Consider the following 21,316-nt stretch of genomic DNA (forward strand, 5'->3'; position numbering starts at 1 on the left):
ATATTTATTTTTAATACATTGTATTATATTTTTAAACTTAAAAAAACGTTCTCCTGAAAAATCAAGTTTTTTGATTTATGACGTTCTTGAAAGGAGTGAGCGGTATGTATAGAACTTCTAAGAATTTGACTAGTGTGGTCGTCAATAATGGGTAGAATTGGAGAATGCTACACGTGTGTAAAGTGATCACTTAAACCAGCCCATGACGGTCGTCAGCCCCGTAAATGCCCAAACTTCGATATCCTTCTTCATCTTTGATGAGTTAACTATATTTGTAGATACAATGCCATTTGTGGATCGCACGATATTGACATAATAATAATAAACCCTTATCCGCACCCCAATGGTGCATAGGGCACTGCATCATACAAACGCAGTGTTATCTTGATCGTTTACACACGAAGGAAAGGTTATCAGCCCTCCGCTTCAGGTACCATTCCAGGGTAATATTGAATAAATATTACAGTGAAAAAAATCCCTTATATGTCTCCTCTGTCCGCCTCCGTAGTGTAATGGTCAGCATGCTCGCCTACCGTTCTGGAGGTCCCGGGTTCGATTCCCAGGGGGGTTTAAAAAATATAAGTGATTTTTTCACTGTAATATTTATTCAATATTACACTGGACTGGTACCTGAAGTGGAGGGCTGATCACCTTTCCTTCATGTGTAATCGACCGAGATAACACTGCGTTTATATGAAGCAGTGCCCTATGCACCATTGGGGTGCGGTAAGGGATTTATTATTATTATTATATTTATTTGACCCCCACCCCCTGGGAATCGAACCCGGGACCTCCAGGACGGTAGCCGAGCGTGCTGACCATTACACTACGGAGGCGGACAAAATGTTTGTTTAATTGACATAATGTCATTAATAATGTGAATAAAAATATACACAATTATTTGGTATTATTTTTTGACATCTCATCAAAGATGAAGAAGAATATGGAAGTCTGGGCATTTACGGGGCTTACGACCGTCATAGGCTGGTTTGAGTGATCACTTTACACACGTGTAACATTCACCAATTCTACCCATTATTGACAACCACACTACTCAAATTCTTGGAAGTTCTATATATATGAACCAATTTAGAAACCTTGTTCATGAATCACTAGAACTTCACTAGAGACATCTATTGGTGATATCGGTCGTAAGCCCCGTAAATGCCCAGACTTCCATATTCTTCTTCATCTTTGATGAGATGTCAAAAAATAATATGAAAATAACTCCTGTAATTGGAGATAATCCAGATTTTGTGAACAAGTATTTGGACACACTCAAAATGTTGTAGGATAATTATTTGGGTTTGCAATACTTTCGTGCCTATTATATTTGCGTCAATTTGTGACTAACCCTGACATGTAAAAATGTGTCTGTTTGAAGAATATCACAGCTTTACATAACTCCCTTTTCTAACTAACTAACTAACTAACCGTCACGCCGCTTCCCCGCAGGGGTATATTACCCTGGACTAGTACATAAAGCGTAGAGGGCCGATCACCTCTCCTCCATGTGCTAACGATCAAGATGACACTGCGTTTAAATGATGCAGTGCCCTATGCACCATCGGGTGCGGACAAGGGTTTGAAGAAGATTGAAGAATATAAACTACGAAGATTTGACCCTTACAGAAAACGATAAATTAAAAAATTAATTAGTAAAAAGATGAAAAAGAAAAAGTTGGTAACTAACTAACCATCACGCCGCTTCCCCGCAGGGGTAGGCAGAGAGAATAGAGCGCCACAACACTCTGTCCTTGCAAACATTCTTCGCCTCTTCCACGTTCATGCATCTCCTCATGCATACCCGCCGATTGTTACGACTCCCAACCTGACCACTTTCAAGTACTTGGCATACCTGATCGTGCCATGTTTTTCTCGGTCTTCCTCTGCTTCTTTTCCCGCTAACATTCGCCTCATAAATTTGTTTTACCGTTCTTTCCTCATTCATTCGTTCTACATGTCCAAACCATCTCATCACACCTTTCTTAATTTGATGGATAATGCTTATCTCAGCTTTGCATTCCTTCCTTATTTCACTATTCGCACATCTATCATACATCGTTTTGTCACACATTCAAAATATTTATATACTAGAAAACCCTGCTAAAAAATACTTAAAAACAGCGTTGTATTTCAAATTCCGCTATATTCATGGAACTTGCCTTCTGACCCACATCAGCCAATCAGAGAGCGGGGATAGGTCAAAAATTCAGATGACGTCATTATCGGTTTGTGTATCCTGTTTTTTTTTCAATTCTGAATAACTGTGTTTGATAATGTCCTAAGAAGAGGAAACGCGTCACGTATTAACATATACATAAATAAATGTAGAATTCAATCCAATAAACCTTGTTTTATTTTGGAAATAATAATAATAATAATATAATAAAACCCCTATCCGCACCCCAATGGTGCATAGGGAACTGATTCATATGAATGCTTCACAGTGTTATCTTGATCGTTTACACACGAAGGAAAGGTGATCAGCCCTCCGCTTCAGGTTACCAGTCCAGGGTAATATTGAATAAATATTAATAATAATAATAATAAAACCCTTATCCGCACCCCAATGGCGCTTAGGGCACTGCTTCATATAAACGCAGTGTTATTTTGATCGTTTACACACGAAGGAAAGGTGATCAGCCCTCCACTTCCGGTACCAGTCCAGGGTAATATTGAATAAATATTACAGTGAAAAAATCACTTATATTTATTTGACCCCCCTGGGAATCGAACCTGGGACCTCCAGAACCGTAGTCGAGCGTGCTGACTATTACACTACAGAGGCGGACAAATAATACCCAACAATTCAATATGGAATTCTACCAACTGTCTGCAGCTACAATAAACTGTAAAGTAACTGTCTAAAAAAATGGGAAAATTGTCCGTTTCATAATATTTTATCTAAAGATGGTATCTAAGGTAGGCGACAATTATACTATTATTTTTTAACATCTCATCAAAGATGAAAAAGAATATGGAAGTCTGGGCATTTACGGTTCTAGTGATTCAAGAACAAGGTTTCTAAAATTGGTTCATATATATATAGAACTTCCAAGAATTTGAGTAGTGTCGGTTGTCAATAATGGGTAGAATTGGTGAATGTTACACGTGTGTAAAGTGATCACGTAAACCAGCCTATGACGGTCGTCAGCCCCGTAAATGCCCAGACTTCCATATTCTTCTTCATCTTTGATGAGATGTCAAAAAACAATACGAAAATAACTAAATAATAATAAAAATTGGAGATAATCCAGATTTTGTGAACAAGTATTTGGACACACTCAAAATGTTGTAAATAAATTATCTGGTCTAATTATAAGCTTAATAATAAAAATGAAAATGGTATTTTCTGGCGTTTCTCATGTGTGTGATTATAATCCAGGATTCGGACCTCACATACTAATATAAGAGTTTCTGCTTAGTAAAAAGCTTCTTTACATCCTACCAATAGATGTCTCTAGTGAAGTTCTAGTGATTCAAGAACAAGGTTTCTAAAATTGGTTCATATATATAGATTGTCCGCCTCCGTAGTGTAATGGTCAGCATGCTCGGCTACCGTTCTGGAGGTCCCGGGTTCGATTCCCAGGGGGGTTTAATAAATGTAAGTGATTTTTTCACTCTAATATTTATTCAATATTACACTGGACTGGTACCTGAAGTGGAGGGCGGATCACCTTTCCTTCATGTGTAATCGATCGAGATAACACTGCGTTTATATGAAGCAGTGCCCTATGCACCATTGGGGTGCGGTAAGGGATTTATTATATATTTTTATATAGAACTTCCAAGAATTTGAGTAAAGTGGTTGCCAATAATGGGTAGAATTGGTGAATTACTATCGAAGTTTTAAGTAATTCTTTTTATGAAACCGAGCATTCTCATACTTTTATTGGTTATTTTGTTTATCTTCTTCTTCCTGGCTAGATCCCAGCTTATTGTCCTTGTAGACTGCTGGAGTCAGCTCTCCTCGTCCTCAGGCTGTAGGTCCTTCTGTCATATACAACGTCACCTAGGCCATGCCTTGGGATCATGTTATCTCTCTGCAGCATCCATGAATTCCTTGGTCTTCCTCTTGGTCGTTGTTCCGCAAAGTGTATGCCACGGCACACTGGTGTACCGCGGTGATTAGCTGGTGTGCCGCTGAAAAAGTCTAGTTTTGTGAAAATAACACAATCGCTCCAAATTTTGATTGCCTGCGCTCAGTTACGTAGGCTCACATTTGGCGTTAAACATAATACTACTACTACTACTACTACTACCATCACGCCGTTTCCCCGCAGGGGTAGGCAGAGAGGATGGAACGCCACACTCTTCTGTCCTGACATACACTCCTCGCCTCCTTCACATCCATACATCTAGTCATACATGCCCTCCGATTACGCAGACTTTTGACACCGCCAGATTTTAGGTTCTGATTGATCTGATCGTGCCAAGTCTTTTTCGGTCGTCCACGTTCTGTTTTCCCTCTCACATTTGCCACATATATTTTCTTAGTCATTCTCTCGCTATCCATTCGCTCCACATGTCCATACCACCGCAAAGAGCTCTTCCTAATCTTTTCAATTATTCCTCGTTCAGCCTCACATTCCTTTCTTATATCGTCGTTTTTAATTCTGCCATACAATGATTTTCCACACATTTGTCTGAGGAAGCGCATTTCAACAGCGTTCACTCTGCTTTCATCCTTCCGTTAAACATAATATGTTAAATATGTTACCGTAATACATTAGTGATAGAAGGGTGATTACTGATTTGGTCCTGTTATATAAAATTCTCAACAGCCCTGATCTCCTAAATCAATAAGGCTTAGCGTGCGTCAAAGAGGTACTAGGCAAAAATCTGTATTCCCAGTATTTGTACATAATGCAAACTATACCTTGTTGTATACCTTGTTGTAACTATACCTTGTTGTAGACTATATATACTCATTGCTGAGTTAGATCAGTGATTCCCAAAGTGGTCTATATCGACCCCCGGGGGTCTATGACAACTTGCAAGGGGTCTATGTTTTAATTTGAATTTAAAATATCAATCAAACCCTTATCCGCACCCCAATGGTGCATAGGGCACTGTGTCTTATAAACGCAGTGTTATCATGATCGTTTTACACATGAAGGAAAGGTGATCAGCCCTCCGCTTCAGGTACCAGTCCATGGTAATATTGAATAAATATTACAGTGAAAAAATCACTTATATTTATTTTTACCCCCCTTGGGAATCGAACCCGGGACCTCCAGAACGGTAGCCGAGCGTGCTGACTATTACACTACGGAGGCGGACAAGGATAAAACCTAACATGTGTGGTTCAATGTGAGTGACACTACATATACCGGCTGTCAAAAATACATTTGAAGTTGATGAATTTGATAAAAATCCATATCAGGTAAGGCAAGGGGTCTACGAGATAAAAGAGTTTGGGAACCTCTGAGTTAGATTATATTATAATTGCTTAATAAAGCGGCTGAAATTAATAAATCTTAGTGATAGAAGGGTAATTACTGATTTGGTCCTGTTATATAAAATTCTCAACAGCCCTGATCTCCTAAATCAAATAAAGCTTAGCGTGCGTCCAAGAGGTACTAGGCAAAAATCTGTATTCCCAGTATTTGTACATAATGCAAACTGTGCCATGTTCTCTCCCATTCCGCGGCTTCACATGTTAGCCAATGCTTTTGAAAGTATAGATTTATTTAATATATTGTTATCCACCTTGAAGTGTGTACTTTCTCAGCATTTCTTCTCCATGTTATAATGGATAAATGCAAACGTTGTGTTTCACTCTCTCTCGCTGCTCGCTGATGGTGTGTGAAGGAGACGTGTATTGACCAGTGCTTACTATTTGTTATTTTATTATTATTTTATGTTTAAGACTTTTTGTTTCTCTAATAGCGTATTTTTATATTTTATATAGTATATATCGCTCACTCCTTTCAAGAACGTCATAAATCAAAAAACTTGATTTTTCAGGAGATTGTTTTTTAAGTTTAAAAATATAATACAATATATTAAAAATAAATATCAAGCAACTTACTGAACTTTTTACTGTGCAACAGATCTTTTTAAGTAAAACCTGAAGGTTTCTTCTCCATTTGAAAAATATTTAGTTTATTTAAAAAAATAATTAAACAATACCTTTTCTTTAAAATGCAAAAACAACACATTCTGCCCTGTAGCGGGTAAATATTAAGTTAAAAATATGCCGCTTTTGCTGGGATATAGTACATTTTTTGGGCATTCCGAAAACATGCACAGCTGGAAATTGACAATTTTTGAAAGAAGTGAGCGATATGTGACTATATATCGACGGCCCCTACGTAAAGTACTCTATCTGCAAATCTGTTACTTTACAGGAGAGAGCTTAGAAGATTTGAACGTATTGTTTTTATTAATTAACGGTTTTATCTGAAATTCTAACCTAGTATTATACATTAAAAAAGACGATAAAATAATGTATTACATCGTTTTAAAACTTTATGCTTTGTCAAAATTATGTAGTTAGCGTTTTAGGAGTTCAGTTCATTTAAAAAATTCGATGTAGATAGCGTCTTATACACCTGAAAACTAGGCGTTATTTATTTTATACATATTTTTGTTTGTTTATATTTGTAGCTAACGGTCAGTTGATAACATACACCAAATATCTCAAAATTGACAAAAATGTAGTTAGAGCACTTTACGTAGGGCACGTTGATATCACTCACTCCTTTCAAGAACGTCATAAATAAAAAAACTTGATTTTTCATGAGAACGTTTTTACTACTACTACTACTACTACTACCATCACGCCGTTTCCCCGCAGGGGTAGGCAGAGAGGATGGAACGCCACACTCTTCTGTCCTGACATACACTCCTCGCCTCCTTCACATCCATACATCTAGTCATACATGCCCTCCGATTACGCAGACTTTTGACACCGCCAGATTTTAGGTTCTGATTGATCTGATTGTGCCAAGTCTTTTTCGGTCGTCCACGTTCTGTTTTCCCTCTCACATTCAGAACGTTTTTAAAGTTTTAAAATATAATACAATGTATTAAAAATAAATACCAAGCCACTTATTGAACTTTTTACTGTGCAACAGATCTTTTTAGGTAAAACCTGAAGGTTTTTCTCCATTTGAAAAATATTTATTACATTAAAAAAATTATTAAACAATACCTTTTCTTCAAAATGCAAAAACAACACTTTCTGCCCTGTAGCGGGTAAATATTAAGTTAAAAATATGCCGCTTTTGCTGGGATATAGTACATTTTTTGGGCATTCCGAATATATGCACAAATGAAAATTGTTGATTTTTGATTTATGACGTTCTTGAAAGGAGTGAGCGATATGTGCGTTAGAAAACTTAGGATTTGACTTATCGCAGGTTAATGTGCGTGTGTGTGTTGTAGATCCGCACCGCCGCCTGTAATGCTGGGCTGAGGACTTCTCCGCCACGATGCTCCCGCAACAGTACTGCCTCAAGTGGAAGTACCACAACACCAACATACAGTTCACCTTCTCGGAGCTGCTAGCTAAAGGTAACAGACGACCCTCATCATCCTCGGAATGATATTTTTCAATTTTTATTTACATAAATTGTATACTTTTATTAAAATCACAATTTTAAACATATTTTTTTTAAAAAATTGGGGAGACCGACCAAGTCACCTTGTGTGTCTTGTCGGTGGAGTTCTTTTTGAATACATTTTTCATTTACAACGGAGAATTTTAGGCGTGCGGTGGTTTGACTTTGTGAGGAATGAAGAGATAAGGCGTAGGACGCAGCAAATCTTGGTCGCAACTGTCGTCAAGAAAAGGCGATTCAGTTGGCTTGGCCATGCACTCCGCATGCCTCCCGAGCGCCGCCATCAAGCTTGTTTTTAATTATATATATATATATAAAACCCTTATCCGCACCCAAATGGTGCATAGGGCACTGTCATATAAACGCAATGTTATCTTGATCGTTTATACATGAAGGAAAGGTGATCAGCCTTCCGCTTCAGGTACCAGTCTATGGTAATTTTGAATAAATATTACAGTGAAAAAATCACTAATATTTATTTTCAATAATCAAACCCGGGACCTCTAGAACGGTAGCCGAGCAAGCAGACCATTACACTACGAAGGCGGACATTTCGCTCATTCCTTTCAAGAATGACATAAATCAAAAATCGTCAATTTTCAGTTATGCATGTTTTCGGAATGCCCAGAAAATGTACTATATCCCAGCAAAAGAGGCATATTTTAACTTAATATTTACCCGCTACAGGGCAGAAAGTGTTGGTTTTGCATTTTGAAGAAAATGTATTGTTTAATTATTTTTATAAATAAATTGAATATTTTTCAAATGGAGAAAAAACCTTCAGGTTTTACCTAAAAAGAACTGTTGCACAGTAAAAAGTTCAATAAGTGGCTTGATATTTATTTTGAATACATTGTGTTATATTTTTAAACATTAAAATCGTTCTCCTGAACAATCAAGTATTTTGATTTATGACGTTCTTGAAAGGAGTGAGCGATTTGAATAAATGTATTCAATTTTTTCATTAATTGATTCGGCAGTCGCTTTGTGGTGAAATCTATCCATTTTTAATTAATGTTTTACTTGGTGAATACCACTATTACTTAAAATCTACTGTACAATGGCTGCAAGACGTTGAGTAGCAAAAAAGTTCAGTAACATTGTTTTGCAGGGGCGTTCCCGATCAAAGTACTCGGTGTTCCAAGCGGAGTTGTCGAAGACCCTCCAACAATTTATAATTTTTATTTTTCAATCCATGATCCTGTGAAGTACAGTCCTAAATTTTGTCCGCCTCTGTAGTGTAATGGTCAGCACGCTCGGCTACCGTTCTGGAGATCCCGGGTTCGATTCCCAAGGGGGGTAAAATAAATATTAGTGACTTTTTTCACTGGAATATTTATTCAATATTACCATGGACTGGTACCTGAAGCGGAGGGCTGATCACCTTTCCTTCATATGTTTACGATCAAGATAATACTGCGTTTATATGACGCAGTGCCCTATGCACCATTTGGGGTGCGGTAAGGGTTTTTATTATTTTATTATTATTTAATTACACATGAAGGAAAGGTGATCAGCCCTCCACTTCAGGTACCAGTCCAGTGTAATATTGAATAAATATTAGAGTGAAAAAATCACTTGTATTTATTAAATCCCCCTGGGAATCGAACCCGGGACCTCCAAAACGGTAGCCGAGAATGCTGACCATTACACTACGGAGGCGAACAAATGTATACAATTTTTAAAAAATTGTGTGCAGAGAGGAAAGTGCTCCGCCCGCCTCTAGTGACAGTCGCTCACGGCCTCTCTCTGTCCCCCCTTGCAGGCAGCTTCTGCGATGTGACGCTGTGGTGCGGCGGGTGCGCCTTCCGCGCGCACCGCGCCGTGCTGGCCTCCTGCTCGGGGCTGCTGGGCGCGCTGCTCGGCGGGCACGAGGGCGGCGCGGAGCCGGCGCTCGTGCTGGACCGCACCGACCCGCAGCACCTGCGCCAGCTGCTCGCCTTCATGTACACGGGCGAGGTCAGCGTGCACCACGTGAGTAGTGTCTGCGCTATAAACACCCGCGGCGACATCGCACATCCCTGTTTGACGCCCGAGCCGGGGCGGAAACGGACCGCACAATGCCAGATTTTATGTGTTGATAATATACGAGGGTATGTATGAGGAGATGCATGAATGTAGACGAGGCGAAGAATGTTTGCAAAGACAGAGTGGTGTGGCCATTCGATTCTCGAATTAAGCGGCGTGATGGTTAGTTAGTTAGTTAGTTATAATATACGATAATTTTGTTTTATAATATAATAATAATAATAATAAAACCCTTATGGGTACCCCGCACCCAAATGGTGCATAGGGCACTGCGTTATATAAACGCAGTGTTATCTTGATCGTTTACACATGAAGGAAAGGTGATCAGACCTCCGCTTCAGGTACCAGTCCAGGGTAATATTGAATAAAAATAACAGTGAAAAAATCACTTGTATTGATTTTACCCCCCTTGAGAATCGAACCCGGGGCCTCCAGAACGGTAGCTGAACGTGCTGACCATTACACCACGGAGGCGGACAAGAAAATTGTGTTATAATATACAATAATTTTATGTGTTATTAGCACACTATCTGCGGGCGGATTCGCGCTCATAATAGGGATAAACATCTCTGAAAAGAAGCGATAACATCTAACCATACTGTATACATCGTTTTGAGACCAAAAGATGCCGCAAAAGTCATGCGTAACAATAACTTACACGCAATTTACGAAAAGTCGAGTGAAAAGGTAAAATTACCCTTCCCGCAGATAGTGTGTTAATATAAGGTTAGGAGTAGAGTAGTCAGAAGAACGTGCGACAAAACGATGTATGATAGGTGTTCGAATAGTGAAATAAGGAAGGAATGCAAAGCTGAGGTAAGCATTATCGATAAAATGGTTTACTGATGAAGTCAAGGAGTTCCTCGCCGAAGAAAAGCCATCTGAAATACAGAAGCTCGCCGTCACCAGAAGAATATGCTAAATATGTGACGCTGAGAAACCGAGTGAACTCGGACATAAATAAGATCAACACATTTGTTGTTAGACAAATTAGTTAAAAAAGCAAAAGAGTTCAATAAGACAGCTTACCTCTGCTTTGTAGGTCTTACTAAAGCATTCGATAGAGTCAGATTAAAGGAAGTCATTAAAATTCTCGATGAAAAAGAAATACCCTCTAATAATATCAGTTATGGCAAATAAAAGCCTATCAGCGGAAGCTAAACTGGCAGTGCACAACGGAGTCCTGGTTCCAACTCTAATGTATGGAAGTAAAACATGGAGTTGGCAAAAGAAGGATGAAAGTAGACTGAGTGCAGTCGAAATGCGATCTCTCAGAAGAATGTGCGACAAAACGATGTATGATGTTCGAATAGCGAAATAAGGAAGGAATGCAAAGCTGAGATAAGCATTATCCATAAAATCAAGAAAGATGTGTTGAGATGGTTTGGACATGTAGAACGAATGAGTGAGGAAAGAACGGTGAAAAAAATTTATGAGGCGAATGTAATTGGTAAAGGAGCAGAGGAAGACCGAGAAAAACTTGGCACGATCAAGTATGCCAAATACTCGAAAGCGATCAGTTTAGGAGTCGAAACAACCGGCGGGTGTGTATGAGGAGATGCATGAACGCGGAAGAGGCGAAGAATGTTTGCAAGGACAGAGTGGTGTGGCGTTCTATTCTCTCTGCCTACCTCTGCGGAAAAGCGGCGTGATGGTTAGTTTATTACATATACAGGTCGAATCTCGGTATTACGGACTTCACGGGACCACGATTTCGCTATTATGAGAATTCGTTACACTGGATGTATAGGATATGACACATTTTGAATGTATTTTATCGCCATATTATACCCACTCTTATTAACTAACTAACTAACTAACTAACCATCACGCCGCTTCCCCGCAGGGGTAGGCAGAGAGAATAGAGCGCCACACCACTCTGTCCTTGCAAACATTCTTCGCCTCTTCCACGTTCATGCATCTCCTCATACATACCCGCCGATTGTTACGACTCCTAGCCTGACCACTTTCAAGTATTTGGCATACCTGATCGTGCCATGTTTTTCTCGGTCTTCCTCTGCTTCTTTACCCGCTAACATTCGCCTCATAAATTTGTTTTACCGTTCTTTCCTCACTCATTCGTTCTACATGTCCAAACCATCTCAACACACCTTTCTTAATTTTATCGATAATGCTTATCTCAGCTTTGCATTCCTTCCTTATTTCACTATTCGTACATCTATCATACATCGTTTTGTTACACATTCTTCTGAGAGATGGCATTTCGACTGCATTCAGTCTACTTTCATCCTTCTTTTGCCAACTCCATGTTTCACTTCCATACATTAGAGTTGGAACCAGGACTCCGTTGTGCACTGCCAGTTTAGCTTCCGCTGATAGGTTTTTATTTGCTTATATATATTTTATTTGCTATATATTTATTTGTTACCCACTCTTATTAGAAAATTAAAATTAGTGATTACTGTTGCACTACACCCGATCTTCCGGCCAGTGATCAATACAATATAGGTACCTACCTTCTACAGGACACAACAGAAATGAAACTTCTTTTTTGTATATAATTTGTTTATTTATCAATACAGACGGAGCTCACCGGCTTGCTGAAGACCGCCGAGGAGCTGAAGATCAAGGGGCTCGCAGACGTGTCCTGGAAGGACTCGGTCAGCAAGCAGCCGGCCGGCGGCGGCAGCCCCCCCGGAGCCGGCGCGGCCGCCGCGGGCCCCGCGGCTCCGGCGCCGGCGCCCGCGGCCGCCAAGCCCGCCCCCGCCGCCGACTCGCTCATGTCCGACATAGAGGAGGTCCACCCCGTCCAGCCGATCATGGTCGCGGTCAACGGTATGTGTCGGGTGCACCAGTCGTAGTCACTGGTCATATTGACTAATCATAGTGAGTGGCCATAGTCCGTGGTCATAGTGAGTGGTCATTGTGACTGGTCATGGTCACTGGTTACATTGACTAGTCATAGTGACTGGTCAAAGTAACTTGTCATAGTGACTGGTCAAAGTGACTGGTCAAAGTGACTGGTCATAGTGACTGATCAAAGTGAGTGGTCATAGTCACTGGTCAATGTTAATAGTCATAATGACTGGTCATAGTGACTAGTCATAGTGACTGGTCATAGTAACTAGTCATAGTGACTGGTCAAAGTGACTGGTCATAGTCACTGGTCATTTTCACTGTTCACAGTCAATGGTCATAATGTCTGGTCACTGTGAGTGGTCAAAGTCACCGGTCATAGTGAGTGCTCTTAGTGACTGGCTATAGTGACTTGTCATAGTAACTGGTCATTGTGACTGGTCATAGTGACCGCTCATACGGACTGATCATAGTGACCGGTAATAGTCATCGGTCATAGGCACTGGTCACAGTCATCCACCACCCCGAGCTCCTTAGAAAGGCTCACTTTCCTTACCCCGTATAGCAGCAACATCCGCCACCCTGAGCTCCTTCGAAGAGCCTTGTTCACTCGGTGAACCCGCCTGGTAACCCTTCTCACTCTTCCAGGTTCTCTAGTGGTACCTCCGCTGAACATGACCCCCACTCCTTCCGGCGCCGACGCCGTCAAGAGAAGACGCGGAAGGCCGCCACTGGAACCGAAGCTGTCCCAAGACAGGTACGAAGACTCCGTTATAGCCGTCTAACTTGAGATGAAGCATCTATCATCTATACATATCGCTCACTCCTTTCAAGAACGACATAAATCGAAAAACTTGATTTTTCAGGAGAACGTTTAAAAATATAATACAATGTTTTAAAAATAAATATCAGGCCACTTATTGAACTTTTAACTGTGCAACAGATCTTTTTAGGTAAAACCTGAAGGTTTTTTCTCCATTTGAAAAAAATAAGTATATTTAAAAAAAATATTAAACAATACATTTTCTTCAAAATGCAAAAACAACACTTTCTGCCCTGTAGCGGGTAAATATTAAGCTAAAAATATGCCGCTTTTGCTGGGACATAGTACATTTTCTGGGCATTCCGAAAACATGCACAGCTGAAAATTGCCAATTTTCGATTTATGACGTTCTTGAAAAGAGTGAGCGATATATTACAAAAGAAGATAGAAGTCCGAGCATTCCTATATGAAACAAAATTTAAAATCATGTTTTCAGGCGTCTCCCAGTATGTAAAATAATCCGGGGTTCGCATCTTGCAGACGTCCAAATAAAATGGTCTCTTCTAAATAAAATAAAAGCTTACCCAATCTAACCATAGATGGTTCCAGTGCACTCGTACAGTGTCATAGGATTAATGATATATGTAGGATTTTAAGTGTGTCCAAATACTTGTTCACAAATCTGGATTATATTCACTTAGGAGTAATTTTTTTACATTTTTGACATCTCAACATAGACGAAGAAGAATACGGAAGTCTGAGCATTTACAGGGCTTCCAACATAGATGGCTCTTGTGAACTCGCACACACTGTGTTACGAGTCTAATCGATATATCTAGAAGCTCCAAAAAATTGAGTAGCGTGGTTGTCAATCATGGGTTGTACGTGTGTAAAGTGATCACTTGACCAAGCCTGTGACGGGTCGTAAGCCCTGTAAATACCCAGACTTCCATATTCTTCTTCATCTATGTTGAGATGTCAAAAATGTAAAAATTATGAGAAAAAAGTGAACAAGGATTTGGACACACTCAAAATGTTGCAAATAAAATAACTGGTCAAATTATAAGGTGTAAAAAATTGGAGATCATGATCAAAGTTATCACTTAACTAGCCTAAGACAGGTCGTAAGCCCCGTATATACCCAGACTTGCATGTTCTTCTTCATCTATGCTGAGATATCAATGAAAAATCTTTCCGTATTTCCCTTTGATATACGATTCGGACGCACTAACAATATTGTGATATGTATTTTTTTGCATTTTATTCCAGTGAGGTACTCACCCCGGAGCACTCCAGCCCCAAGAGGATCAAGATCCAATCTCCGGTGATCAATTTGACCAAAAACTCGGTTGACGAAAGGTATGATAATTTTTTTTTTACATAACGATACCTATTTCTGATAAAAAAATACAATTAAAAAAAAAACAAAAGAGAAATACTTTTGTTTTTATTATTTACATAAATATAAAATTGTTCTATAAATAAGGAGAGGGGAAGTTAGGGGGAGGGGTTAGTCAAGGGGCGGAGTTTGAAAACAATGGAAAAATGGAAAGCAAAGGTGAAGAATTTTGAAACAATATATTATTTAATAAATTATTATTAGAATTTAGGTTTTTTTGTATTTCTAAATTTTCAAGATAATTCATAATTTGGCCTTTATATGGAACAAGGTGTAATAGTTTAAATTTATGAGAGTGAAATGAGTGATTAGTATCTATTATTTTCTTTGATCATTATATATATAATATATATATATATATATATATATATATATATATATATATATATATATATATTTATATATATATATATATATATATATATATATACTACTACTACTACCATCACGCCGTTTCCCCGCAGGGGTAGGCAGAGAGGATGGAACGCCACACTCTTCTGTCCTGACATACACTCCTCGCCTCCTTCACATCCATACATCTAGTCACACATGCCCTCCGATTACGCAGACTTTTGACACCGCCAGATTTTAGGTTCCGATTGATCTGATCGTGCCAAGTCTTTTTCGGTCGTCCACGTTCTGTTTTCCCTCTCACATTCGCCACATATATTTTCTTAGTCATTCTCTCGCTATCCATTCGCTCCACATGTCCATACCACCGCAAAGAGCTCTTCCTAATCTTTTCAACTATTCCTCGTACAGCCTTACATTCCTTTCTTATATCGTCGTTTTTAATTCTGTCATACAATGATTTTCCACATATATATATATATATATATATATATATATATATATATATATATATATATATATATATATATATATATATATATATATATATATATATATATATATATATATATATATATATATATATATATATATATATATATAAATATATATTTTTTTTTTCAGCGTCAACATAGTGAAAGAACTACCAATAGAATGGGCTCCCAGCGCTCCGCCGCATGGGATTGAGGTAATATATTTAAAGTTTGAATCATTTATAATAGATATCGCTCACTCCTTCCAACGTCATATATCAAAAAACTTTCATAAATAAAAAATCGTAAATTTTCAGTTGTGCATGTTTTCGGAATGCCCAGAAAATGTACTATATCCCAGCAAAGGCGGCATATTTTTAACTTAATATTTACCCGCTACAGGGCGGAAAGTGTCGTTTTTGCATTTTGAAGAAAAGGTATCGTTTGATTATTTTTTTAAATATAATAAAATAATAAAACCCTTATCCGCACCCCAATGGTGCATAGGGCACTGCGTCATATAACGCAGTGTTATCTCGATCGTTTACACATGAAGGAAAGGTGATCAGCCTTCCGCTTCAGGTACCAGTCCAGGGTAATATCGAATATATATTACAGTGAAAAAATCACAAATATTTATTTGTACCTCGCTGGGAATCGAACCCGGGACCTCCAGAATGGTAGCCGAGCGTGCTGACCATTACACTACGGAGGCAGACATTTTTTAAATATACTAAATATTTTTCAAATGGAGAAAAAACCTTCAGGTTTTACATAAAAATATGTGTTGCACAGTAAAATGTTCAATAAGTGGCTTGATATTTATTTTTAATTTGTTTTATATTTTAAATCCTTAAAAACGTTCTCCTGAAAAATTGAGTTTTTTGATTTATGACGTTCTTGAAAGGAGTGAGCGATATATACATATCACGTTCCATACTGTCAATTTTTGTATTAGTCAGTAATTGGCTGCTATTCAAAGGCTTTGAAACAATAGTTTGCCAAGCAAGCAGTATAATTTTAGACTAGATAGCTGGACGATGTACAACACCTACTCTAGGCAACTAGAAACTGCTGAAATGCGAATGCTCAGGTGCTCAGCTGGAGTGTCCCTTGGAGACATGATAAAGAGTTCACGCATTAACCGGATCCACGCGGCTCGCATAACCGTATGTGTTTTCACAAAAAATGCCCCATACGCAGCTGACATAACCGTGTGTGTTTTTACTTTGCTCCAATATTCCAACCTCAGTTCAACTTGGAGGGATTTTTTCATGGCGTGGAACTTTGGATAAAATAATACGTCAATCCTTGGCCTTATGACATCTGTTGAAATATCTAACTAATAATTTGTAACATCACAAGGATAAATAAAAGAACAGATCCCCGATTTTTCTTGCGGTCGGTAATTAGTCCGCGCCATAATCATGCCCTATATCTGTCTCACTCTCGACGCTACGCATCGCCAGTGGGTAAGAGTGACACACGATGCGTGCTTTGATTTATTTATGTTACGATCTTATTTGTTTATATTACGATATATTTCAAGAATAATGTGACACGAGTGTATTATAGAGTACCAAAAAGCACAATGAATCCCATTGAACGTTTTTGTTTAGGAAAATAAATAGTTTCTTAACTAAATACATGATAAAAGTAATCATTTGAAAATCGGCGAAATACCGCCGCGCACGGGCGTCTCTCAGGAACAAAGTTAACACGGTTAAAAGGTTAATGGAAGCCTGGCTGTAACAGGTATCAATAGTAAGGTAGAGAAAAGGCAATTGGGATGGTTTTTTGATATATGACGTTGTTGAAAGGAGTGAGCGATTAGTCACAAAATTAATTTTTATATGTTTTTAACAATAAAATACAACCTAGTAGACTCGAAAAATCTGTGTTTGATTTAAAATTAATACATAAATTAAAATAGAGTTCTACAAATTAAACGCCAGATCAATAAATATAATATATATATGTTTTTTATATGTAGGATTCAGAAGAGCTGTCCTCGGAGTACTCGGAGGCGTCGCTGGAGGGCCGAGACATATCGCAGTTCCTCGACACGACCATGGAAGTAGAGGGAGTGGATAGAACGGACAACCCCGCCTCGCCGGGCCCGATGCCGGTCACTTCCACCCCTAAAGGTGCGTACGGCACTCCCACTTCAAACAACGGCTTCTTCATCTTCCCGGCTCCATCCCGACTGAGCGTCTTTGTAGAATGTTACCTAAGTTGCGGCTTACAAGTTTATGTCGTGAAAAAAGGACTTGATCTTTCTCTGTAACTCGTAATACGAATTTTCGCTCTGTAAGGGAGCAATTATTTCACGTTTTTTAAAACTCGTTATGCGAATTACTCGTTATATGAATTACACGTTATACGAATTACTCGTTATATGAAGAACTCATTATACGAATTACTCTTTATACGAATAACTCGTTTTATGAATTACTCGATATACGAATTAATCGTTATATGTATTACTCATTTTACGAATTTTTCGTTATACGAATTACTCTTAAAACAATTACTCGTTATATGAATTTTCGTAACATGAATTACTCGTTATACGCATTACTCGTTATGAATTACCCGTTTTACTAATTCCTCGTTATACGAATTATTCGTTATACGAATTACTCGTTATACTAATTCCTCGCTATACGAATTATTTGCTATACGAATTACTCGTTATACTAATTCATCGTAATACGAATTATTCGTTATACTTATTATTCGTTATACGAATTACTCGTTATACGAATGACTCGTTATTCTAATTCCTCGTTATTCGTTATACGAATTATCGTTATACTAATTCCTCGTTATAAGAATTATTTGTTATACGAAATACTCGTTATACTAAGTCCTCGTTATACTAATTCCTCGTTATACGAATTATTTGTTATACGAATTATTCGTTATTCGAATTATTCGTTATACGAATCTCTCGTTATACTAATTCCTCGTTATACGAATTATTAGTTATACGAATTACTCACTATACGAATTACTCGTCATACGAATTACTCTTAATACAATTACTCGTTATATGAATTTTCGTAATATGAATTACTCGTTATACAAATTCCTCGTTATGAATTACTCGTTACGAATTACTCGTTATACTAATTCCTCGTTTTACAAATTATTCGTTATACGAATTACTCGTTATACTTATTCCTCGTTAAACGAATTATTAGTTATACGAATTACTCGTTATACGAATTACTCTCATACAAATTACTGGTTATTGAATTACTTGTTATACAAATACCTCTTTATACGAATTACTCGTTAATCAAATTACTCCATATGCGAATTAATCGTTATGTGAATTACTTGTTATATGAATTACTCGTTATAAAAATTACCCGTTATTCGAAATACTTGTTATACGAATTACTTGTTATACAAATTACTTGTTATACGAATCACTCGTTATACGAAAAACTCGTTATACGAATAACTTATGAGAGGTTCCACTGCATGTCCGAAAAGGCCTATTTTTTCATTTTCCAAAGAGCTCCGTCTCATTTTCGTTGCACTTCCCACTCCAGCGGACCCCCTGGCCAGCCTGCAGCCGGAGAAGCAGCCCCCGACGTCGCTGGAGCTGCCCGCGCCGGCGCCCCCCGCCGCGGGGGCCGTGCCCGCGCAGTTCTCCGACGTGGTGAAGCTGTCCGACTACCTCGTGCGCGGGCGGCGCCCCCAGTTCTGGGCCGAGGACTATGTTAAGAGGGTGAGCGTCTAACATTGAATGGCTTAGAGCAGCGGTCGTCACACTTTTCTGGTCAAGGGCCACATGGGACAATGTGAGGTATCACTGCGGGCCGCACTCTTATGAATCGGGTATTATGTACGATAGCTGACTGTTACACGCTAGCTTCCAGCTAAACTAACTAACTTACTAACCATCACGCCGCTTCTCCGCAGGGGTAGGCAGAGAGAATCCAACGCCACACCACTCTGTCTTTGCAAACATTCTTTGCCTCTTCTACATTCATGCATCTCCTCATACATACCCGACGATTATTACGACTCCTGACCCGGCCGCTTTCAAGTATTTGACATACCCGATTGTGCCAAGTTTTCCTCGGTCGTCCTCTGCTTCTTTTTCCAACTACATTCGCCCCATAAATTTGTTTAACCGTTCTTTCTTCACTCATACGCTCCACATGTCCAAACCATCTCAACACACGATCAAGATAACACTGCGTTTATATGACGCAGTGCCCTATGCACCATTGGGATGCGGATAAGGGTTTTATTATTTTATTTTTATTATATTTAAAAAAATAATTGAACAATACCTTATCTTCAAAATGCAAAAACAACACTTTCTGCCCTGTAGCGGGTAAATATTAAATTAAAAATACGCCGCTTTTGCTGGGATATAGTACATTTTCTGGGCATTCCGAAAACATACACAACTGAAAATTTACGATTTTTGATATGTGACGTTGTTGAAAGGAGTGAGCGATATGTCGTTGGTTGTGAATACCCGGAAGAGGAGCGGGAGGGAGGAAATGGGGAAATGGTAACGATCAAAGCTCAGTCTCCAAGATAAATTAAGTTAAAATTGGGACACATCACGATATAAACATTGATTATACCATGTACTATGTACACGATCGCAGTGCCGACAACGTCATGGGTCGGTTTGGGTGATCACAGCCTCTGTGCGGATGTAGCCATGTTCCGCTTGGTTCGCAGGTGATGGAGGCCGTGTTCTGCAAGGAGCTGGAGATGAAGCAGGCGGCGGAGATGCTAGGAGTGTCGTACGGGACCCTGTACGGCCGCTACCGGGACTGCTTTGGGTGCATCAACCGCCCGTACAGGTCAGTCCGTCACAGTCACACTTAGATTGGCAGAAGTCGTGTGAATAATGAAGAATGTGTTAAATTTATATATATTTATTTATTTATTGAACGGCTAAAACCTTTAACCTTTTAAACGCGTTAACTTTGTTCCTAAGAGACGCTCGTGCGCGGCTGTATTTCGCCGTTTTTTAAATTATTACTTTTATCATGTATTTAGTTATGAAACGATTTATTTTCCTAAACAAAAGCGTTCAATGGGATTCATTGTGCCTTTTTGGTACTCTATAATACACGTGTGTCACATTATTCTTGAAGTATATCGTAATATAAACAAATAAGATCGTAACATAAATAAATCAAAGCACGCATCGTGTGTCACCCTTACCCACTGGCGATGCGTAGCGTCGAGAGTGAGACAGATATAGGGCATGATTATGGCGCGGACTAATTACCGACCGCAAGAAAAATCAGGGATCTGTTGTTTTATTTATCCTTGTGATGTTACAAATTATTAGTCAGATATTTCAACAGATGTCATAAGGCCGAGGATTGACGTATTATTTTATCCAAAGTTCCACACCATGAAAAAATCCCTCCAAGTTGAACTGAGGTTCGAAACTTGGAGCAAAGTGAAAACACAAACGCTTATGTCAGCCGCGTATGGGGCATGTCTTGTAAAAACACATACGGTTATGCGAGCCGCGTGGATCCGGTTAACATAAAACATATATACAGTATCTAATATAAAATACACTAATGAATACACTAATAGAGTGTTGCCAAGCAAAAGTGACTTAAATGGCCCTCCTGAACATTTTACCTTTTAGTAGTTGGTCACTTTCTCCTGTACGACTATGATATTTGTGTTTTTATAATTCACACAAATATTTAAATTTCATACTATTTCTATGAGTCTAAGCGGCTCTTTATTAGAAGTATGTAGAATGAAAGATATATGAAGTAAATAGAATTTTCAATTCTGTATGTGTGAGCATACCAGCATACAGCTTAAACCAGCCTACGACGGTCGTCAGCCCCGTAAATGCCCAGACTTCCATATTCTTCTCCATCTTTGATGAGATGTCAAAAAA

The 21,316-nt window shown here is 38.8% G+C and overlaps 1 protein-coding gene across 1 annotated transcript in view; it reads left to right on the top strand.

The window, feature by feature from the left end:
• Nucleotides 1-21,316, top strand: part of LOC148300316 (uncharacterized) — a 30,958-nt gene that overhangs the window by 2,282 nt on the left and 7,360 nt on the right. Inside the window, exons 2-10 of the mRNA XM_088274951.1 lie at nucleotides 7,396-7,524; nucleotides 9,337-9,545; nucleotides 12,143-12,395; nucleotides 13,065-13,173; nucleotides 14,449-14,538; nucleotides 15,554-15,617; nucleotides 17,396-17,549; nucleotides 18,966-19,144; nucleotides 20,119-20,243. Coding sequence (XP_088131077.1) covers nucleotides 7,443-7,524; nucleotides 9,337-9,545; nucleotides 12,143-12,395; nucleotides 13,065-13,173; nucleotides 14,449-14,538; nucleotides 15,554-15,617; nucleotides 17,396-17,549; nucleotides 18,966-19,144; nucleotides 20,119-20,243 — 1,265 coding nt within the window. The 5' untranslated portion in view covers nucleotides 7,396-7,442. The remainder of the gene's footprint in view (nucleotides 1-7,395; nucleotides 7,525-9,336; nucleotides 9,546-12,142; nucleotides 12,396-13,064; nucleotides 13,174-14,448; nucleotides 14,539-15,553; nucleotides 15,618-17,395; nucleotides 17,550-18,965; nucleotides 19,145-20,118; nucleotides 20,244-21,316) is intronic.

Source organism: Brachycentrus maculatus, unplaced genomic scaffold, assembly GCF_059751285.1.
Source record: "Brachycentrus maculatus isolate JH-2025_06_01 unplaced genomic scaffold, ASM5975128v1 h1tg000750l, whole genome shotgun sequence".
Taxonomy (NCBI): Eukaryota; Metazoa; Arthropoda; class Insecta; order Trichoptera; family Brachycentridae; genus Brachycentrus; species Brachycentrus maculatus.